Below are 23,949 nucleotides of genomic sequence, written 5' to 3' on the forward strand. Positions count from 1 at the left end.
GAACCAAATAAATAAATAAATGGTGAAGAGTACACATTCCTAGCTAGGCTAAAGAATGTCAGCATAGCAGCATAAACAACAACAAAGCAGATAGGCACACAACAGCCTACACAGCCTATGCTACAGAACAATAACAGCTAAGACAATGGTAGCTTAGGTAAGCTTTTAAAACAGCCTAACACACAGTTCAGGTACAAAATCTCTGATTAATATACTGTTCATGTAAGTCACTAAGATGATACCATGTATAAATAACTTTATATACTGGTGAAATAAGTGTAATAAACGTATAAATGCGATCAACACTGTGCTGCCAGAAGCGCTCAGTGCGGCATCACTACAAATTTAGTAGAAAATAAAACAAAATGTAGAAAATAAATTGTTAATCAGTATAATAATAGTAATTGATAAAGAGGAAACGAAATAATATAGGGCAGTAACTGCAGTATATAATTTGTACATGGCATGCCTTCTAGTACAGGTAGCTGTTTTGTGTGAGACGAATCTTTTACCTCATTAAATTGACGAATAACTGCTAAAATATGTGGCGCCTTTGTCTCTTTCTGATTTTTCATCCATGCTTGGTTCAAAAACTCCCTAAAAAAAGCATGAATAATTATGTTAGAAGTGTCGATAAAAATATTTCTTATTTAAAGGGTAGCTTCAGCTTTAAAGTTTCTATTCTTTACGGTTCATTTGTACTCACCAATAAGGAACTTCCACCAGTAACATGTGATCAATGAAAGTTATTTGTTCAGCTAAAACAATTGCTGGGATTGACGGATCTTCTAGTGGGACCTCAGGTGCCACAGTCATGAACGTACTCAGCAATGAGGGCGGTACAATAACTTGCTGGTTTAATTGCCTAAAGTTTAACAAAATATCTATGAAAACATTGGCTATTTGCATGTAAATACAAAAAGAAGGGAGAGAGGTACTTTTTAATCCCCACCAGAAATACAAAATAATGAAATCAACATGGCTGCTCTTATACAACCCTTTCACAATGCTTACTTGTTTACTTACTTTACTTGTAATCCCTCATAGTCGTATGAATAGAGGGAAATTGAGGCGAAGCCATACCATTTATAATTTTTAAAACTTGAATCAAGTCAGCTCTATGGGGTCTATAAATTAAAGTTGGTAAATCTAATACCCTCAAACGTTCCTTATATGAAATTTTACGTAACCCTGGAATCATCCTAGTAGCTCTTTGCTGAACTTTCTCAAGCAAATCTTGATCTCTCTTAAGTATAGGATTTACAACTGTATTACAATACTCAAGCATAGGACGAATCATAGCCTTATACATTTTAAGAAAACATATCCTCTTTAGAGATTTAAATGCTCGATTTATCATCCCTAATTTCCTATTTGCCCTTTTACAAACGTCAGCAACATGTAAACTAAAATGCAAACTAGGGTAAAAAATAACTCTCAGGTCCTTTTCACATTTTTCAAGTAAAATTAAAATAAAAGCTTAGTAAAACTCTGGAGTCTACACACACCGGGGCCCACACCATACAAAATGGTTTTTTTTACTAAGCAATGTGAAAGGGTATTAATAACTTTTACATGGTCAATATCACATACAGTTTATCAAAAAAATGTATAACAGATTTACATATTTGTAATGCTCTGTCTACATTATCAAACTTTATGTGACAAAACCATTTGATGCGTGCTGATATATGGATATGATGATGTCATATCACAACCACTTTTGATAGTGTGGACAGAGCTTAAGAATATTACTGTACCTCAGAACTGAAACTGCACTCTTGTGTTCAGTAGGCAACAAGTTGATGTTTCCTGAGATTTCTTCAAGAAATTCAATAACAGCGCATTTCAGTTTCTCGTCACTTACAAAATCCTAAAAAAATAAACAAAAACTACTAAAGCATACAATATACTTGTAATGTTTGAACATTTATAGAGTTCTGCGGTGTGACGTCACAACGATAGATGGCGCCGAGTGGTTGCTGGCGCAACCAAAAATGCGTTTAACGCTACTATGCTGATAAAATATATAGATCTGTATTTCTATCAAATTATGTATCTTAGCTTGATTTTTTTAACTTAAACTGTAGTTGAAGAATAAATAGATTATTAAAAACAAATATTTAGTGATCTTTTGAAATTTTAGTTTGTTTTTATTGAAAATTATTATGTTTTACTTCAATAAGCCTATTCCAAACCATTGGTGACCTTGGAGTCACTCAGGCAGGTTGAACGCACTTGGCGCTAGCAACCACGCAGCTTCACCTACCGTCGCTTCACCTACCGTCGCTTCACCTACCGTCGTGACGTCAGCACTGCAGAACTCCATAGTATCATAGTTCTATTTTTTAAATACTTTAATCTGTCAACAATACTACATGTTATAAATGTTTTTGGTTTGATTTCTCTTTTTCCTTTTTTTTCTATTATATAGTTAATTATTTATAAATTCTAAAATGTATTTTTAATTGTTCTCAACTGTTAAATTTTCATGTTATTGGACCACCCTTGTTAAATAAAAATTAATAATAATAATAATTGTAATAATCAATCATACTACAGAATAATGTCAACCATGCATATTTTATAGTATTGTTTATTTAGTCATAATAAAATGTTACATACATAAATTGAACAATATCATTATTATATTAAATATTGATTAACCGAACTGTATAATTATCTTTATTTAGTCAAATTACATATGTCACTTTACATAAATTGAATTAATGTATTATAATACTATGTAATTCACTGTGGTTTAGAACACATTGTTGCTAAATCATATTTGTTTTGTATTAAAATTAACATGCTCGTTAAAGTGTATTAAAAATCAACATGCAAAAGATTAGCAAACCTGGGGAAACTTGGACACCCAGTGTCTGATAACGTTAATAACTCGCACAGTAGCCGCTGAACTGAGAACCTCACGACTCATGTGTGTTTGAAGTTTACCAGGTCCTGAAGAGGTAGAGTGCGTGTTAGTATTAATGTTAAAACATAAAGCTCTGTCTACACTATCAAAGTTTATGTGACATGTGACGTGCCCATAATGGATATGATATCACTACCATATTTGGGCATATCACCACCATATTTGGGCACATCACACTTTTTTTGTCAAACTAGTTTGACAGTGTAGACAGAGCTTAAGACTATGATTTAGTTCTGCTGATATTAACAGCAACGATTAACAATATAAGCAATTTCTGTACGTTCTCAAAATTAAAAACAGGATTCTTTTTTATGGCCTCATTTCATGGTATTCATTGGCTTCAGAATTTAGTACTTCAGAAGTTTGTGATAAAGCTGTAACCCCCTTTTCCCAGTGCAATTGAGGGTAAATAGCATACTGCATACTGTAGCTCCTCCTAATTTTTCTCCTTTTGAGAGAAAAAGAATTCTATAAAAATTCTTGCTACAGGCTTGGATATTGACACATTTTTAGTGTGACGAAAAAAAAAAAAAAAAATGGCCGAAAAATATGGAGACAAAGAATGGAAAAAACTATTGAAAAATAAACGTCATTGCGCATATTTCAAATAGAAACACAATTAGTATGTATTATAATTAATTAAAATATTAATTTGTATTAAAAGACTTGCAATAATATATTATTTATCAATAAATACATTTTAGTATGTCAGGAAATCCATGCATATGTAAATGAAATACAATACTTACTTCCACGGTTACGAACAATAGCGCGGGATTGTAAACGTGATGGCACGCTAGATCCAGCAGTGGCAGCAGCAAACGCAGTAGCAGCCGTAGAGGAACTTGAACGCCTTGTAGACTGCCTTGACGATGTCACTACCACACCTGCTGATGCAGTCTGGCCCGGTGGAGATGTACTGAAGCAGTGCATCTTTGTGTTTTTAGGTGATGCAGGTGCAGGGTCTGTTAATAAAAACCAGAGAGGTGTAATAAGCCAAAAGCTAGAGGGCGTACTCCAGACTGAAAAGTGATTCCAACTTTTTGAACTGCGATAACATTGCAGTTTGCTATCTAGCCTTCAGCTATATAAAATCTTTGATAAAAACACATGTACTATTAGACCCCATCTACACTTACGATTGGGTCATCCCAGGGTTGCCAATCGGTATTAGTGTAAACACTCTATAAAGTTAGGTCAGCACTGGGCCTGATGCAGATCTGGACCACCTCTCCCAGGAGTGGCTTTTAAAGTTTGGGCCAGCTTATGCAGTGAACCGTGACCAATTGTTTGAGAAAATGAATTAAATAAATCTTCAGGGCTGTCGTTTTGAACGCAGGTGTATACACGCTAGATCGGGCCCAGACGATTAATTTGGACCCGATCCTAGGCCGGCCCAGGATCCAATCATAAGTGTAAATGGGGGTCATACATTACAAACACAGTACATTGTTTAAAAAATACTTAAAGTACTGTATTGTATGTAATTATAATTTCTGCAGGGGCTAAGTTTGTGATTACCTGCTGCTATTTTCCTGGGGATCTAATTTAGTTTTCCAAAACGTTTCTAAAAAAAGCTATTTCATTGAATACTACTAACCTGATTTGTTGACTAATGCTGCAATGTTTGGCGCAGACCTACTAGCAGTTAGAACTCTCTTGGGTACAAGCATACTAGTGGATTTGGCCGAAGACCTCATCATTGTTTTAACTGGGCTGTCAGGTGGACTAGGCTGGTCTGGAGATGTTGGTGATTCTGGGGGTGTACATGCTAGTTGCTTCTTATCCAGAATTCCACCGCTCTCCTCTAAAACACGTTCAGCTGTAGCAAATAAATTTGAAGGGTACGTTTATACAGATAACTAGCTAGGGAAACATTTAGTGAAATTTGTTCTAAAATTGTCTTTGAAAAGATTTTACTGTAATAGGATACAGGCATTTTATTCCATAGATCACTTAACACGTTTTCTTACAGAATTTGGCATAAGGCCTTAAACGAATAGAGACAAACACATTTTATGCCAAAAGCAACAATTGGTGTGCCTTCAAGTACATATTTTAGAATTATGATAAGCATCGAGACGAGTATCTTGAGTTTTCTATTCTATTAATCAATATTAATTATTATTAATTAATATTTATCTATTTTAATTAAATACATTGCCAAGAAAAATACAGTAGCACTTTTTTTTTCACTGTCACAGGTAAAAAAAAACACACAAAAAACATGCTCTACAGACAAAGCACGAGTACATTTTTTTGTCATGCGAAAAAAAAACCTGACAGGATTTGAACCAATGACTAGGGTTTGCTGATCATCTTAACCACAAACCTACAAACCCACTAAGTCTAAGATAATTAACTTATAATACCTCTGTAATTACTAGATGGTCTAATTCACTAACAGTGCCCTCTATAGTAAAAACATGTAATGAAAATCAGGACATTACGTAACACGATCTAATTCTTTATTCTTCAGTGTGATGATTGACGGAGGGGCTAAAATCCCTCGAGCAACATTACTAAAATTGATGAGTCTTACAAACTCTTACATAGCATTACATTACACTGTTTTCCTAATCTTTATAATGCCCACAGTTGTAATAACCTGGTTCGCGTATTTACTTTCATGTTTAAGCGCTATTCATCGATCAGTTCTTGTAAAGGTTGATCTGAAATCAGTCTGTTCATCGTACGACCTAATAGTCTTTAATCCTCACTTAAAATAGCTTTCGAAATTTGCATATCAAAATAGTTTGTTTGTATATTTAAGGCTCATGAGAATTAAATATTGACTTTTTTTAATCAGTACTGTATTTACATTTTCAAGAATTGCTTTAATAAATTTATCATCATTTATCATTTGACATAATGAAACAAATAATGATTTTGTACATTTGTTTTTGACTGTATTACTAAACAGGTAGCTGCACTATTTCCTTCAAATAATATTACATTTGTATCTTTTTTTATGTAGTTCATACAACCACATTTATTAAAATGATTGTATATAAATGAGTGGTTGTGTAGTAGTATATGCAGTGGTTAGGTAGATGTACGGTAATATTATCTGTGTTTTAAATGTTGCTGAAATCAATGCAATAATACAATAAAACTTAATACAGTACATAGTCAATTTTAATAGTTTTATAGAGACCTTTGATATACATATCACCTGAATAGGTGTTGGCCATAGTGTTAAGGCCCATTTACACTAGGGCGATAACGAACGATAAAAAGATAAATATGCATTTGTCATATATAAAACAAAATATTTAAAAAAAGTTTTCATCCTAAAATTATAGGATTATCATTTATGCTGCTTATGCTTCCACACGTCCAATCAAATGACGTCATGATTAGTAAGAGCAATAAAATCGTTACAATACAACGATTTTATTATTTATTGTTCAAATACAGCATACATGATTATTCTATAGTTCTAGAACAAAAACTGTTCTAACTTTTTTTTTGTATCCAAGAAAAATGTATGTTTATCTATTTATCATTATCACCCCAGTGTAAATGGGCCTTTAAAACATATATTTTCCATCGCTCACTTCACAGAAAAGTGAACCATGTCCCTGAATATAAGTGTTCCAAAGGAGAGGCTTTGTAAAAATGTCTTGTTCTATCTACTTACATTTCTTGAAACTTTTCCTAAATGGATGATTCCGTGCACTCGTGTTAGATTCAAACGCTCTTGGCTTACCAGTGTCCGTAGATGGCGTTAGAACAGTGATGCCAGTTGGTGATTTCGGTGTGATGGTCAGAGGTGATTTAGGACCCCCATTTACCTCTGGGGTTTGTGGTAACTTTCTGGGGCTTGCAGGCTGTTCACACACACTGAAAACCAATATTAAAATTACAACAAATATTCCATTGTCTAACACGAATAAATAGTATACAAGAATACAAATAATGTTTGAACATGAATGAATCAACAAATATGCCTTTTCATACATAATTGTGTAGTTTTATGCTTTTTTATGCAATTATTTCTTAGATCTTCATGATTTTCATGTATGAGCAATCAAGCTAACAATGCAATTTGTGATAGAGCAAGTAAATATATAAATACTACTAAATCCAGTATGTTATTTTAAAATGTGTAGTAAGATCACTTAATGATGTGATGTTTATGCCATATTGTTTAGCATTACTTATGGATGATAAGCGTCCATAGATTTGCTATTATTATATTATGATTGGCTTGTGTTGTGTTATGTTTTCTTATAAATAAATCCTTACTTAATCTACTGCTTTACTATAAATATGTTGTTTTAATGTGTAACAACATTACTTAATGATAGGGTACATAATACTGGTAATAACTATGTTGATTTTACATTTTTTTATAAACTACCATTCTACCTGTACTACATTCAGTATAAAGCATACCATTGAGTTTAGTGTAAAATTTATTTTAGTTCTAATTTAATATTTAAAACTACAAGTGGACACATTAAAAAGATTTATTCGGTTGGCATTACAAATAAAATATAATAGTTAATTATATCTCAACCGTAATAGTAATAGTAACGTCAGGTAAATAAAATAATCGTTATTTACTATTACTATTACGGTTGAGATATAATTAACTATTATATTTTACAAGTGGACATATTGTAATTTCTAATCGAATCAAACATTTTTTATTGAAGTCAACAGCTATAACATAAATTAATATAAAGATAGACATCGCCTGAACCCTCAATATGTGGTCTAATAAAGGACGTCTTTAATTAAAAGAAGATATGGTGTCTATTTATAATTATGAATTAGAATGTTGTAAGTCATGCACTGGTAATATGTAGTTACAATTATATTCAATTGATTTGAGAATTGCACTTATGTTACATTCCAAGTGAAGACAATATTAAGTCTGACTGTATAATGTTACAATACAGTATGTCTAATTGTGTAATGCTATACACTGTATCTATATCTTTACGTGTCTACTAATACCGTCATCAATAATGTCAATGATCGCCGCATTTTATCACGTATATTCGTGTCTATTATATTCCCTTTGATTGATTTATCGAACTTTAATTGCTACATCCAACCCTGGTAATGTTAATTAATGTTATGTCTACACTGTTATTTAATAGCGTCTGAGAGTGGTAATGTTACTAAATATTAATTACCTCAGCGACGGATCGCTCACGACTTTTGTAAAAGTGTAAATTTACATGTTATACTTACTTGAGTAGTCTTTCCGCTGAATCTGGGTTACGATAGACGTTTTTAAGCGTCTCGAGAACTTTATCCCACGAACTAAAGATGCGGTACGTCAACAGGAATGTGTTTAGAAAATCTATACTAAGGAAGCGCAGATCTGTTAAACGCTCTACCAACCGATCGAACGTCGCATACCGAATCTGAGGCACTTTACACGAGTTAAGCATCTTACTAAAGCGGATGTCGATGTCATCTTTGAACAGACGTGTATCAGATCTATTTCATGAAATTTATAGCATAGTTATAAAAATAATATAAAATAATGTTAGAAATTATGATTTGAAATAAAAATTATCCATGTACCATTATAATTTTACAAGGTAAAGTTGTATAATAGTAATACAAAAACAAATGTACTTAAATGTAATACTGTATGAATAGGTAAATGCAAATAGTATAAAATAAAATCAATATAAAACAGTGTACTAACAGTAAAATTGAACTAGTACTAAAATTGACAAATTATAAGTAAAGATAATACAATTATAAAATAATATTAAAAAGAGAATTATTAGAAATATATTTCCATACTGTATTTTATACAGATCAAAAGGATGAAGGAACATTGTTCTGTAAAAAACCCAAACCAGATGGCATGCATATTAAAACCATCGGTAATGCTCTAAAAAATATTTAAATTGCATTCATAAACATTTGCATGATTTATATATATATATAATATTTATATAGTATTTGTAATAGTTTGAAAGACATCTGTGAAAATCATGTAAAAATAATAATATGAAACAAATAAAAATGAAAAAAATAAATAGATCAAACCAAAAAAAATCAGAGTAAACTCATGTTTCACTTCTCAATAATATGTCTATAATTTAATTTATTAATTAATTAAATTGATTAGCATAGTGGGAAAAAACAAAGTACCAATAAAGCCTGGTTCCCACTAGCATGCAACGCAAGGACTAAAAGCCGAAACACAAGTGAATTGACCAACCACTAAAGACAGTACAAATAATCCATCGCTTTTGATTGGTAAATTTTCCTGTATTGCGGTTTACATCTTTGTGTTGCATCCTAGTGGGAACCAAGCTTAAGAATAAATTCTGTACTTATAGTCGCCACAAACAGTTGAATATAATATTAATATATAGATATTAAAAACATTATTTTATTTTAGATTGTATATTCATAAAAAGAGTGAGCATTACTCATTAGATTGAATCTCTTCCCCTGGTATGTGTTATTTTAGAATTTAAAAAAAACAAACAAATAAACATATAATAAATTTCATACAATTTTTGGTTTACAGGTTTAATAGCTTTACTCTGATTCTATGGTCTGATCCATCAATGCAAATCATAAAAGGTTGCAATACCTAAGGAGAAGCCGATCATGTGACGGGTCACTCGCAAGACGTCTCGGTCTACTGCTATTGCTTGGAGGAATGAAAACACAACATGCAAATATTATATACAATGATTAGGCATGCATGGTTTGGAATGATAGAAGCATGTTAACAACAAACAAGTGTAGGCAGGGATGGGTAATGCAATTGAAGCATTGAAAGTGTACTCCATGGAAAAAATCAGACTTATGCAATGCTAATTGTAAATGGAAATATATTATTAATCGGATTAAACCCTCTACGGACGCACGGAAGCCACAGCTCAGTGCCTACCATAATCAACACATCAGGAGACGGTCTCCTACTTTTTTTTAACAGTGTACCAAGTTCTTTTCAAGCACATTGTATGCATTTTACAAAAAGACCGCCAGATTTATGTCCAAACTGAAGGTCCAGGCAATGTAATATAAAAGTAAAAAGTAAACCATCTTGCTTAGGATAAAAGGCAATTTGGCACTGACATGTCTGAAACTCAACCATAAATAAGCTCTCTCTAATGTAGTTATATAAGAGGGAATTATTACGTCATTTTTATAACGACATGACAACAAGGATGCATAAATAGCATTCCCATAAAAAATGTGTTGTTTGTAGAAAAAAAATCAATTAGTATACTATTTCTCATAAATAGTTATTATTATTAGTTTGTGCTAATTCAGTATTATTAATATGGAACACTGTAAATGGTTAAAGTAATGGATATCTGTTTTTCTGGTTAAAGTGGAATCAAAATTATGCGAGGCAAGGAAAATAATTGAAAATACTGTACGAAAAAATGAATATACAGTATACACTGTATAACTGTGGAACTGGAATTGAGGAATGAGAATAGAGGTATTACAGGGAATAAACTAGGCGACAGTGAATTGAGGATTGGGATATATTTCAGTATAAAATAATAATCAAAAATATTATTAATATATAAATATAAAATTATAAATATAATTTTATATATCAGTCTTTATGTATTAATTATATTACTAATGGCAACGAAATTAATTTTAATCATTTTTAATAATTTTGCAGGCATTAATAAGCGGACAACACATGTGTATGTTGCATTGGTAAGTAGCAGGCACGACTTAAAACTGGCGTATTTTATGGCTGATTTTCAGTATCATCTTTCTCAATGGTGGCTCACTTTTTCTGCTGGGATTATCTTGGAGTTCACTCTTTAGTTGTATAATACCTCTATGGGACTGAGGGAAGGTGATTACATTGTATTCTATTCTACACAATCAATAAAAATACAAAATACAGAACAACAGCTGTGAAATGGGGTTTGTGATAAAAAAAACAAAATTACACTTCATGCATAATAATGGGATAGTACTTTTCGAAAACTCTAAATTTTGCAAAATGATTTTTTCATCAATTAAGGAATTTAGAATAAAATTACAGTCATTTTTGTAAGTTGGAAAGACTTACAATATATTTTGACAGTTTAAAAACAGGGCTTTATATAGTACATTGTGGTAAAGAAATGTTGTACGAACAAGATACGAACAAAATGATTCAATGATAAGACTTACTTTATGCACTGTGGTAATAGAATAGACGAGTTGCTGCTATCTAGGGTGAAGGTGTCCAACAACCCATTGTAGTGCAAATTCACTATACACTGGCAAAAAAAGACATGTACACATTTATCATCTTCGAATTATATAGTAAAATATGTAAAGCTATGTCTAAACTAGTTTGACAAAAAAGAGTGATGTGCCCAAATATGGTAGTGATATGCTTAAATATGGTAGTGATTTGACGTCATCATGCTCATATTTGGGCACATAAAGTTTGATAGTGTGGACAGAGCTTAAGTAATCTGTGTAAATAGGCATTCAATAATTCAGACATTTTGACAAGTTATAATGTTCATCAAAATAAATTAAGATAAATAACAGCATAAAAATGAACTTTGGTGTAATAAGCATACTTCACACCTGTCAGGCTGGAGAAAGAAAATAGAAATCCACCTGCAAACCGCTTTGACAGCAGTGCTTAGCGACAAACACAAAGATTGGTGAGGCGTTTAAATTACCTGACTTATGTCACTGGTCCAGGCAGCTTTATCTTGCTGCGTGGAAGCTACGAGGATGATCTCCAACGCTGGTCCATTCTTAGGCTCAACTATCAGCTTAAAGTCTAAATTATCATACTCTGATGGACTACAACCTCCTGTCGAAAAAGCATTTCAATAAAGCATTGTTTTTGTTTTGTGTTTTTTACAGTTATGATCTTTAATGATTAACAAATTAAAGGAAATCAAATTTTTTTTTTTCCAAAAACACAAAAGGCCACCAGCTGTGTCACAACAATACACAAAAAGGTTCTCAAAATTTATCATTGTTCGAATAACAAAAATGATTTTAAAAAAGCATTCTAAAGCTCAGCTATGTAATTATATTAATATATTATACTTTAGATGGAACTACATAACAACAGATAACAAGCTTTGAAAATAGAAATTACACTAAATATTAAATGTATTTTGTACAGATTTATCTCCAACTTTAGATTACTGAGTATAACAAAAGATGATAATTATCAAAAATAAATTATTGGTAGGTCCATAACAAAATCAAAGTACAACATATATTCATCCCCATCATTTTCCACTGTCACAACCATTATCATCGTATCGTAGACAAATTTGTCATTAAAAAGTGACAAATATGAATCAGCCAAACAACTTTGATTTGTGTTGTAAAATACGATACAATTTGCTATTACTTGACACTTGTAAACATTATTACAATATCACTTTATGCTGTTTTTAAAATAACTAAAGGAAATCTTGTCTTCAGCATCATTTTATTCTCAATTTTCAGTATTCGTTTTCCTAAATATAGCTATAAAAGAATTTCCTTAGATGTATTTCAATATTTTTAGTCCGAATTTAATTGAATAATATCATCGTGTAATTATTATATTGCAACACATGACTGGTTTCTCTTGTCTCTGCCACATATACTTATCTAGGGACCTTTAAAATAATGATAATCATATGCGGGAAAAAAAGTACTTGTTCAATGCTGTAGAAGAAGACAGTGTATTTAAAATGAACTTGTTATGCTCTTTAATGTGGGGTTTATAGATAACAATTTGTTACTTTTATTTGACGGCCAAGATACTAAGCTCCGCTGACCTATCCTTTGAGCGAAATAATCACTTCATTTGTTTTACTTAATGTTAATATTGTCAAATTAGAAATACGCAAAAATCAACTTTCAGATTTAGAATAGAAAATAAATGACAACAGGTGCGCCGTCCTTGCGTTATTTAGGAAACTGAGCATTATAGAGTATGTTTGTTGTATTAATAAAACAACATTGATGGGTTATCGATTTATCAAGAACATTTTTTCCATTTTCCTTCCTTTTGGAAATACTAATAAGACCTTTTTATGTTGTCCAATAAACACAATATTGATTGAAAAAATGGTTGGTCAGATTTCTAATCTCAAATGAAAATAGAGAGTGCTATATGAACACATTCATGCAGGCAAACTAAACAAAGATGTTCATCATTCATCAGAGGTTTAGAGTTGTCGTAAGTTGATGATTTTTCCCAATTTTGGATCAGTCAGGCAATCAGGCTTGTACTTTTCTGTAGGCCTAATATTACAAATATTACTAATTATAAATAACCTAACCTGTAACTAATGTTTTTCATTTTTATAGATTTGCATTTTTATCTAACATCTTCTAATTCAAAATAAAAATCTTGAACTAGTTACGGCACATACATAATATTGTATTTTCAAAGAATTAAAATGAAGATTAAGTCATTACAAAATGACTGCTTCTATTTCATTAAATTGGAGAAATATAAATCGTTACCTTCATCATCAAAGGGATCATAATCCTCAACAAGTGTTGTTTCCATTAAAGGGATTTTGCCACCAATCTAGAAGAAAGCAAAAGGACAATTGTTCATTGAAGAGATTTGTTAATATAATACAATAATGCAGAACAGTTTTCTTTAAAAGCTTCAGGGGTGGATCACGTATGTTAGGGGGGGGGGGGGGGTGTGGAAGGGCTTATCCTAAACAAAATACTCTTTTTGGAGCCGGTGAGAGGGCATGTACTTTGCCGTAAACAAAACACCCCTTTTCCCTATTTGTTGAAATTAATCAGTCAGTTATTACAGTTTTTTTTAAAAAGCTTCTGGGGTGAATCAAGATGTTGGGGATAGTGGGGGGGGGGGGGGGGTGGGTGTTGGGAAGGAAACTACATTCAAACATTTATTTATCTTCTCTATACTACTTGAAAATATTAATATAGAAGGCATAGAATAGATAGAACATTTGGTTAAGTTCAACATTTCATTTCTCTCCCATTTAAAAATCATCCGCCACTGAAGTCATTTACTCAGAATGAATACTTTTCATTCGTTTGTATAAAATAGTAATCGTCTCGTATGAAGACCGAATTTGACACTGCCAACAAAATTATGCTATTTAAATATTTAAATTGTTTAAGTTAGCAACCGGAGGTGAATCAAACCCATAAAAAGGCAGACAAGGTAACAAAATACTACTTACCCTATAAAGATGAAGTTTTCCAGCTGATGTTCTCATGGTAATTAAAAGATGTTTTGTAAAAAGATAACATTGTCTAACTCCCTCTTTCTTGGTTTCTCCTTTGGCGCCCAGAGATCCTAGGCGATGTCTACTCTGCTTGCGTTCATGAACCACTTGCACTAGGCTCCCTTAAAAAGGATATTGTACACATATGTATCACTAATTATTGTCAATCTTGGAAGCAATTTTTATCCACAGGAAAAGTTGCACATTGGGATCGAGTGCACATTACAGACCACCCTTGGGACTGACTTATGTTTGGTAGGCATATGTACCGCCCATCAACATATTACTAAAGCTCTAAACCAAACCAAATTCATCATCATCAAAAATATTTGCATGGCAATGATGGGAACCAGTTAGACCGGAACATTAGAATTGCACCAAATATTAACACTTTTAAAGACCAACTGAACACTATTGACATCGAAAGTAATTTCTGAAAAGCACACATCGCTATAAATTAATATTTTTGCACATGACCCTAACCAACATACGCGATAACCAGAGTTTGTACATTACGGATACAGATACAGATGGGCCTAGCTAGCGTTATGCAAGGGTTGTGCATATTCCGGTATATGATGGATTTTAGAACTTTTGAATTGAGACTTCAGAATGAAATCTGGTTTTCTGTGTGGTTGGTATTGGAAACTTCCACAACTCTACCTAAACCAGATAATGTGTACTCCAAGAACAATTTGAAGTCATAACTCCAGTCTAGCATGCTCTCTGATAATGTAGATTCCTTGGCTTGAAAATTGGAAAGTTGTACAGAATGAACATCATGTATTGAACATACATGCACAACATGGTTCTTAACATTTAGAGATAATGTAACTTCTTCATATCTAACAGTAACTTTATCTTCTATTTAGGATAATAGATAAAATTACTTATAGTATAATAATTATTATTATTAATAAATATAAAAATAGATACTTAATTTTCAGGTGATCGTTAATAGAATATTTGAATATTTTTTGTTCAGTTTACCCGAGCTTATGAATTCATCATCATAATGGAATAATTGAAAGAAAGAATAACTCATCTTTATAACACATCAATACAATGTTTGATGCTTCTGGTATGTTATTTTAGCAAAAAGGCATGCACATATATTAAAATGTAATGAAGTGAGTTAACCAGCATCTAAGCAATTTAATTTTTACTATATGCATGTTATTTATAAATTTACTACAAACTAGGGGATAGAATAAATAATTTATGACAGTAATAAATTCAACGGCAGAGCACGATGTTAATAAATTGTAAGGCAATAGCATTGAATTATGACAATAAAGACCACCATTATACAAAAAAAAAACATGTATCTTGTATTTTAAACTACGAAGTCGTCAAAAGAACTTTATAATCAAACTCTAGCTAATGTTCATATGATTATCGTTCGTTATTAGATTCATAAGTAATTATTGGAACACTATGCGGAAGCAAATTGTTCCATAGGGAATTAGTTACATAAGCTTCGTCATGTTCTTTCCACTATAAATGCCTACCGTGTCTAACAAATGTCTGATGTACGTCGAGGAGAATGTCGCATCCCTCTACGATCATTCGTTCTATTGATAGGTTTTTTCGAATGCTCTCAGTTTCAGATACCTCATCGTGCATTACCTGAATATAAAAAAAAATAAATATGCAATAGAAACAATTTAACTAAACCAGTTTAAAAAGTACTTTAAATCTATTCAGTATATGTACAGAATAAGAGGTTAAACAAAAAGTAGGGTACTCTGTAAAAAAAAACCAAAAAAACAACTTTTCAATATGTCAAAACTTAATTAAACATGTCCTCGCTCAAAATTTATTGTGTGTGAAAGGATAAAATATGTCACAATAACTTGTAAAGAATAAAATGAAAACATGACAAGAATTTTTAATGTTTCACATAACAAAATGGAATTTTAAGTCTTACAAGTAAATTCTCCAAGTAAAGTTAAATATAAATTTAAAAAAGGAAAAACAAAAAGATAGCGAATATTAAATTAATGGATCATAAATCATTTTAGGAATTGAAAGTTGAAAGTGAAAATAAAACATTTCTTTAATTGAAGTTATAATAAACATTTCCAGCAAAACTCCCCAAAAAATCAATAATGATAATATATGACATTGTCAATTAATAATCTCAAATTAAGAATGATAAAACATATCCACCATAAGCTGGTGAAAAAATATTCACCCCCCTCCCCCCACTGACAAAAATAGGGTAATTATTACTGTTTATTTTATCCAAAAAAATATCACATACCCTTGAGAGTTCTTCAAGTTTGTTCTTTGCATACTCTAAACTTTTTCTTTCAACGTGATCGTGTGGAGTGTGTGCGAGTAACTCGTGGAGGGTGATAATATAGCGTGGCACTTGGTGCATTGGATACGTCAGAAATATCTCCATTGAGCGTCCTTCACACGCAGGCTTCGTTTCATATTGTTTTAGTAGCTGGTTAAACAAAGGTCTTTGCTTGCATTCTGCTAAAACTTGTAGACTGTAATGATGGTTACGAACGTACTCATTGTAGATACTTAGCATTGGTAGCAACATATCAAAAAGATCACCTAAAATCAAAGCACGAGACAACAATTATTTCTTACATGTTCATCAATTATATTATGGGTGTACACTACATGTTTGAGCATCACAAATGCCAGCAGATTCTCCTATGGTATTATGTCTAGTGATAATTTACATATAGTATCGCGTCTGCTGACTGCAATAGGCCCATACCATAGCACCTCTCCTAAATATTAATTTACCCTAACTACGTAAACAATATCTAAAGCTTTGTCTACACTATCAAACTAGTTTGACAAAAAAAAGTGTGTGATGTGCCCATATATGATAGTAGTGATATGCCCAAATATGGTAGTGATATGACATCATCATGTCCATATATGAGCACATCACATTTTTTTGTTTGATAGTGTAGACATATCTAGATATAGATGAAGATTGCTGAGAGAAGATGGCAGAGGATGTTTCTTGTCGCTAGACATTGTACTACTCAATGTATCCGGTACAAATGCAAATTATAGTGATTTTCCATGGAAATGTTCTGTGTCACTGTGGAACGTTCACCAGTCCCTCTTCCTGAATTTGATTCTGAATAGCAACTTCTTATAAGATGGTTTCTTATACTGAGGTAAATATATTGAGGTAATCGCATTGTCTCCCTACACACCAATCATTTAGCATTGAAATCACTCTAAATCTGGGTTTAATACTATTATTGTCGCCTATCCATGGTCCAATCCATAATTGACCCGTGAATAATAAGGTTGTCTACAGTATTACTTGTATTAATCATGAGACATACTAGAGAGTCAACTAAATCGCAGATTAAACAGCGGGCCCTCTGGGAGGATAGTTATTTTTTACTGAAGAGGTTACCCAGTATAAAGAATAAATAAATAAAAATAGGGAACATCAAATAATTTTCAATTGGCCATTCGAATACAGGCCAGTTTGAAGTCAATGTCACTATATTCAGTCTGTGTTGCCTGCATGTTGAGATTACTGCATCAAGCTTATTCTAAACAATGTATTTAACTGCATGCCATTAATAACATAATTAATTCATAAAAGCTGTACTGTATTTTTAAAAAGTGTGTTATATGTGGTATTTAAATATTTAATATTCATTCATACAAACAGTATTTTTGAACAGATATGGTGGCCATTTGTAGTTGTTTCAATTTAAACTTCATAACATTATGTTATTTTCAAGGGCAAAAAATCTTTAATTACACTTTAGTACCGACGTTTCCTACATTTTCTTACATGGACATAAGGCATAATGAATACATTAAACCAATAAGGCAGTCAAGATAACACGTGCATTTGCCATTAATACAGGCATTTACTTTACACATGCCAATGAAGAGTCTTATCACGTTGATATCAACATTAAAACATTGATAACATCTACATTACATTTATTTGCCATAACAATGACTACAGGTACACAGTACGCTAATACATAAAAATATCATTTGAATAATGATATAAATAAAATATGTATTCATAATATTGGAATTTTATAATGACAAATTATGGAAATTGTATTCAATGGTTTAGTAGGCATCAGCATCATTGGGAATTCAAAAAAAACAAAAATGATTTCAATTTTAATTACATCCAATGCGAGGTGCCATGTCTACGTAAGAGAATGCACCAACCTCAACAATTTGAAAATATTAAAATGGTTGGATATTCACATATTAAATACTAGCAATAAAATTATACATGAAACAATTAATCTCTTTAGTATAATTTTATATACATGATTGTGGTTCGTCTTAAACCTTAGGAAAGCTATCAAAAAAAATCCAGTTGAATGGCCGAGTGGTTAAGACAGAGCACGCAATAATCCAACCATTTATCGGCAAAGGTTTTCCACAGACATTTTCCTAATTCTTCTTGGAAAAAACTTGTGTGCAAATAAAAGGTAAACAGGTATATACTATTGAAGATTTTGAACAATCTTTTATAAAAAGGATAATATTATATAGCATATTATTGTGGTTATTGCGCACAATTAAATTGATCTCAACTGCAGTGAAACAAACAATAAAATAAATTGTTTTTTTTTTTTTTCAAGTGTATAAAAATATAATGTTTATAATGCATAGAGATATACTTCTAGAGAGTCCACTAGTTGACAGTAAAGTAATTCTTCAGCAACACCAGACATTTTTAACCGGCCCAAGACTGTCCCGAATTTGGAATCGACACAATTGGGACATAGGGCCACTACTGTTATTCAACTGGTTGTATGTCCAATGCAGTGTTAAACAACAGGAGTTGAAATGGACCAGAACACCAGAAAACCTCCTACTCTTTACAAAGATGCCCTGGGTTCTTTTTAAGTACACAAGAGCCAGTGTAAATCGGACCTCTTGGTTTAAGTTCATCCGTAAAGATTTGTTCTACCACCAGAACTATATCGAGGAGCGCCTTGACTTTGTGCCAATATGTGGAACAATCAGACATAAGTCTGAATTTTCAATATTGAGATTTTCCCAAATACTGAAACTACATAATCCAAGATTTAAAATGCTGAAAAAAATATCTTGATACCATGTCTACTTCCAGAGATATCTCAGTCTAAAGTTTTGGCTGTTACAATCAGCGTTTTGAGAAAAATGCTTTTAAAGTTAAAGACCCCTTCCCTGCAATTTTGGACGTTTTTTGGAAAATAATACATATATATCACTTTAAAAACATTAAACCATGTCATTCCTTGTCTTAAATGTACGTTTTATGGTAAATTATGATAAAAAGTGAGAAACAATGCACTACCTAAGTAGCTCGCGGCGATCGACCTCTCGTGGACGGTCTTAGGCCTAGCCTAGCTAGGCTTAGTTTTGTAGGCCTAGCTGGTAAACATCGGTAACGTACGAACATCGTACGCTAGCTATATACCTAGCCTGACGTTGTATAGTTGCTGCATTAATTGTCTTTCTATTTTTGCCAAGACTCCGTTGATACAAATTGGGGAAAACCCGGTATTTTCGCTGAAAAGTTAGGAGTCTTCCATTTGTTTTGGCCTCACGATCGATCGAAAAGTGGGCGAATTACAGGTGAAAAACAAAAATATCAATCCGCGCGCAATGCATTTTGGGATTTATAGCGGGCCGCTATAATTATTAGAATCGACTTATATTTCACATTTTTAACCGTTTAAAGACGAAAAAAGTTATCGCAATAGGACCATATAGTATTATTTTTACATTAAATATAGTTTGTGATCTTAAATTAGATCTAAAAAACGTAGGGAAGGGGGCTTTAAGTAACACGAAATGACAAATTCAAAAAAATAAAATTTAGCAAAAGGGTATTCTAATTGTTTTATTTCAATGAAGCTTCGCACCTTCGTTAATTAACTATTGTTCTATTATTATGCAACATTTTCATTAAACACCACCCACTGGAACACTTTCAATTTAAGCATAAAACATGATAGGTTTTATGAAAATTATACATAATTTAAACCATCTTTTTGAACCAACATAGCACACAAAATGTTAATATTTATTTATTTATTTGTCTCAAAATAGAAAAACACCAAGGTAATGTAAATATCACTGTTTCTTTCAGCTATCATTTTCTAATGTAATTTTTCAGCCTTTTATTGGTTTTGGCTGTCTCTACAAATCTACACATGCGACTTATGTCCGATTTCGTTTGCATGCGTCACATATTATGGCATGCACGGCTCCTGTGTTAACCACTTCGTCACTTCACTCACATTAAGATACTTAAAAATAATTAGTAAAATTTAAATATCAAGATATTGAAGTAATCATTTTCAATACAAAGATGTTTTCAACATAGAAAATATCAATGTTTATATTAAAGCATATTTTTATTTAAAATGTGATTTTGTTTTATTTTTTGCTTGTATGATAGTGATAATAGAGATATTAGGTAATTATTGTACACTAACTTTCAATTTCATTACTTCATTAAATTGTGAATAATGAAATATTAACATGAAAATGAAAGCATGAGGAACTCTTATGATGTTGGCATTGAGACTATTATTACTATCTGTATGGTATTGTTCATTCTGTATGAAGTAAAATTATGGTTTTTATGTTTTCGTCAATACTGCACTTAAGAAGTGTGCACGAAAATGATGTATTGTTCGATAATAAACCATTGTTTATTGTTTCGAATATCACGTTTAATGCTCTTGAATCCTTTATGGCTTTAACGTATTTGTAAGAAAAAAAATATATATTCGGCATAAATTTTGTAACCCACGATTATTGACATTGAAATTATTTTAAAAAATCAATAACAAAATAGATGTAACTATATAGTATTAAAAGTAGTGAAACTGCCGCTTGGTGGTTGACATTGTTGTTTGCCAGTCATTGGTTCAAATCCTGTCATAGTAGTTTCAGGATGTTTCTGACAGCCTAGCACCACTCCCTACATTAAACATCATGTGAGACTTGGTTTAGAAATAATGGGGTTCCCTATCCTGTAATTGGCAATTCATGTACTTTCTTTTGGATGGTTTTAAAATAAAATTTTGGTGATTAAAATAAATGAAAAATTGGTGATTGTTTTCTGGATGGTCAAGTAAAACCATGTCTATTAATCCATTGAGTGGTATCCATGCAAAACACAGCAGTGTTGAGCTACTTGTAGGTATCAGTTTAAGCAATATTATCATCAAACCAGCAGGCTTCTTTTGAAATATACTTATTGGGTTAAAACACCACACAGTTTGAGATTTATTATCCATTTGATTGAGGCGAGTAAAAATCAATTTATAGCAACATCTTTGCCATTGTGCAAATTGATAATTAAAACCAATCATAGGATTTATTATAATAAAGAGAATTATGTCAACAATACAGAAATGAATTACAGTATTAACTAGTAAAAAAAATTGATTCATAATATGATTAGGGTCAAAGTTCAACATTAAATAAAGATTAGCCAGATTTACTGCACTATCTATGGTAGCAATAATTTATAGTTGCTAGGGAGGTATCCATAGAAACCGTAAATTATGTTTCTTGTATCTAATATGCCAGACTGCAGCAATATCAATTTACTTTAGTTATTTTACAATCAACAATCACAGGATAGAAGAATAATAGATGTTAAAACAACATGGTAACATGACTAGAAGCTACTAAACCGAATCTGCTTGGATTTTCAATAAGCACTATGGTAAGCGAACATAAAATAAATTATAATATTTGAAAGTCCATGTTATCACATCTAATCAATGCGAAACACAATTTACAATTGCATCATCTAGGTTCCTAACATAAATTGACTTGCATATTATCTGTTCTAAACTAAACATCTAGATTCTTTTTCTCAAACATATTCATACCTAGAATTTGTCTACCAGACATGAAGGTAGTCTACCTGAGGTATAAAAGCAATCTAATGGACATAAATAACAGTATATACCTAACAATATACCTACACTTGCCATAATTAATATGACGTCCAATAAAAAATATCCACCTGGCATTAAAATCATCTACATAAAAGATGTGTCCACCTGTAATATACAGTAAGATGGCATAGATTAAACCACCTAGTGTAAAATATGAACATCTGGGGATTTAAATTTATTATTGTTATTCCTCTTCAATTTAACAGTTAAAGCGATATTAATGTCCTTACAGATCTACAGCAGCCACAGTACCATTTTTTTATTTTTTAAATTTTATTTCACATACATCCAACAGTGATATCGCCAATTACAGGATGCCTTAAAGACCCAAATATAAATACATAAGATTAAAATATATATAACAAATTACACATCAAAATGTACAAAGTAACGATCAGAAAATCAAAACAAGAACAATAAAAACAGTTAAATAGCACAAACTACCTTAATTTTGACCATGGAAATATTGTTTTAGAAAATGTCAATAGTTTTATCTTTGCGTAAAATCATATTATATTGAAAGGAAAGTCTATGAATGAAACCATTTTTGGTAGCATTAACTCGACTGTAAAGAACAGAGAGTTCAGCACACCAGGGGATGATCCCCTACTCTTTTCAGATATTAAGGTACGATATCACCACTGTATCACCCACTATTGTTGTGGCTCATTGTTAGTGGGTGATAAACAACGTCTTGCATAGATTTCCAACTACCATTTGATAAGATCTTTGCCTGGTAATGGTATTAGGACATTATCACCAAATATAAATAATGGAATAAAAGTGGAATGGAATTAAACCATTTACTGTAATCTACAGGTGCGATAAAACCCAGGCCGTATAATTTCGTTTTTGTTCGAAATGTCATAATCAAGTATACAATAAATATAGAAAGTAACACATAATTATCCCTTTAAATATTTATGTTCTGAATTCACATAGATAACTCTTAAATTTGATGGAATGATAGGAAATTAAAGAATTCAGACAAAGCACATCTTATGTTGTGACCTACATAACCAATTGCAAGCAATCCAAGATCATTTTCCATAGCTATAGACTACAACAGTACAACAAGCAAACACCTTCAAGTGGACGTCTACAATTTTTTCCAATTCTGTTCCTTTTTCCTGCAATTATTTTATTTCAAGACTATTGTGAGTAGAAAGTTCATTTCAAGGTTCCTGAATCATCAAGCATTCTTTGTAACCATCTTGTATTTTTTTAGTTTTGAACTATATAAGTTTAAACTTTTTCTAGGCTAAGGAAGCTGATTGTTTTATCAAGCTAGACAGGCTGATAAGCTCATCTTGTCACCTACCAAAGACTGTTTATTACCATCAATAACAGCCTAGCTTGTATTTTTAGTCAAGCCATTGTCTCAACCAAGGAAGTCCTTTGTTTCAGAGAAGTTTACTAATAGCATTGGAATGTAGGTTCTTTGTTCTCAGCTGATTCAACATGTTGCAGTTAATGAACAGTTCGTTTCTCTTTGCTGTTTTGGCTTCAGCATTATGTGTTATACGTATTAAAACAACGTATAAACCAACAATTGATGATGAATTCACACCCATTATGAATCGCCTGACAAAAGACAACTGGACATCTCCTACTTTTATAAATCCTGACAACTTATCAATTAAATCTCCAATATGCCAACTACTAGCACTTTCCAAGAAAACCACCACACTTTGTCGATTAAAGAAGCAAAATCTGATCAAACTGAGTATCCTTATTATGATTGCTGGTGATGTTGCATCAAATCCTGGACCTGTTAATCAACAAGCACAAAATGACTTCAATTTAAACTGTTTCAAAAAACGAGGTTTACATTTTGTACACCTCAATATTCGTTCGCTACTTCCAAAAATTT

General features: G+C 31.9%; 1 protein-coding gene across 4 annotated transcripts in view; it reads right to left on the bottom strand.

Moving 5' to 3' along the window:
• LOC144845794 (ras-specific guanine nucleotide-releasing factor 2-like) overlaps nucleotides 1-23,949 on the bottom strand; it is a 111,459-nt gene that overhangs the window by 6,611 nt on the left and 80,899 nt on the right. For 3 of the 4 annotated variants that reach the window (XM_078703233.1, XM_078703234.1, XM_078703232.1), the window contains exons 8-22: nucleotides 16,400-16,704; nucleotides 15,645-15,762; nucleotides 14,089-14,255; nucleotides 13,385-13,451; nucleotides 11,584-11,720; nucleotides 11,078-11,166; nucleotides 9,516-9,575; nucleotides 8,144-8,395; nucleotides 6,579-6,781; nucleotides 4,536-4,757; nucleotides 3,685-3,900; nucleotides 2,858-2,961; nucleotides 1,761-1,873; nucleotides 707-865; nucleotides 513-597 (exon numbers count right to left, since the gene is read on the bottom strand). In XM_078703233.1, coding sequence (XP_078559359.1) covers nucleotides 513-597; nucleotides 707-865; nucleotides 1,761-1,873; nucleotides 2,858-2,961; nucleotides 3,685-3,900; nucleotides 4,536-4,757; nucleotides 6,579-6,781; nucleotides 8,144-8,395; nucleotides 9,516-9,575; nucleotides 11,078-11,166; nucleotides 11,584-11,720; nucleotides 13,385-13,451; nucleotides 14,089-14,255; nucleotides 15,645-15,762; nucleotides 16,400-16,704 — 2,297 coding nt within the window. The remainder of the gene's footprint in view (nucleotides 1-512; nucleotides 598-706; nucleotides 866-1,760; nucleotides 1,874-2,857; nucleotides 2,962-3,684; nucleotides 3,901-4,535; nucleotides 4,758-6,578; nucleotides 6,782-8,143; nucleotides 8,396-9,515; nucleotides 9,576-11,077; nucleotides 11,167-11,583; nucleotides 11,721-13,384; nucleotides 13,452-14,088; nucleotides 14,256-15,644; nucleotides 15,763-16,399; nucleotides 16,705-23,949) is intronic. The other variant, XM_078703235.1, reaches the window with a different exon arrangement.

This window comes from Antedon bifida, chromosome 6, assembly GCF_963402885.1.
Source record: "Antedon bifida chromosome 6, ecAntBifi1.1, whole genome shotgun sequence".
Taxonomy (NCBI): Eukaryota; Metazoa; Echinodermata; class Crinoidea; order Comatulida; family Antedonidae; genus Antedon; species Antedon bifida.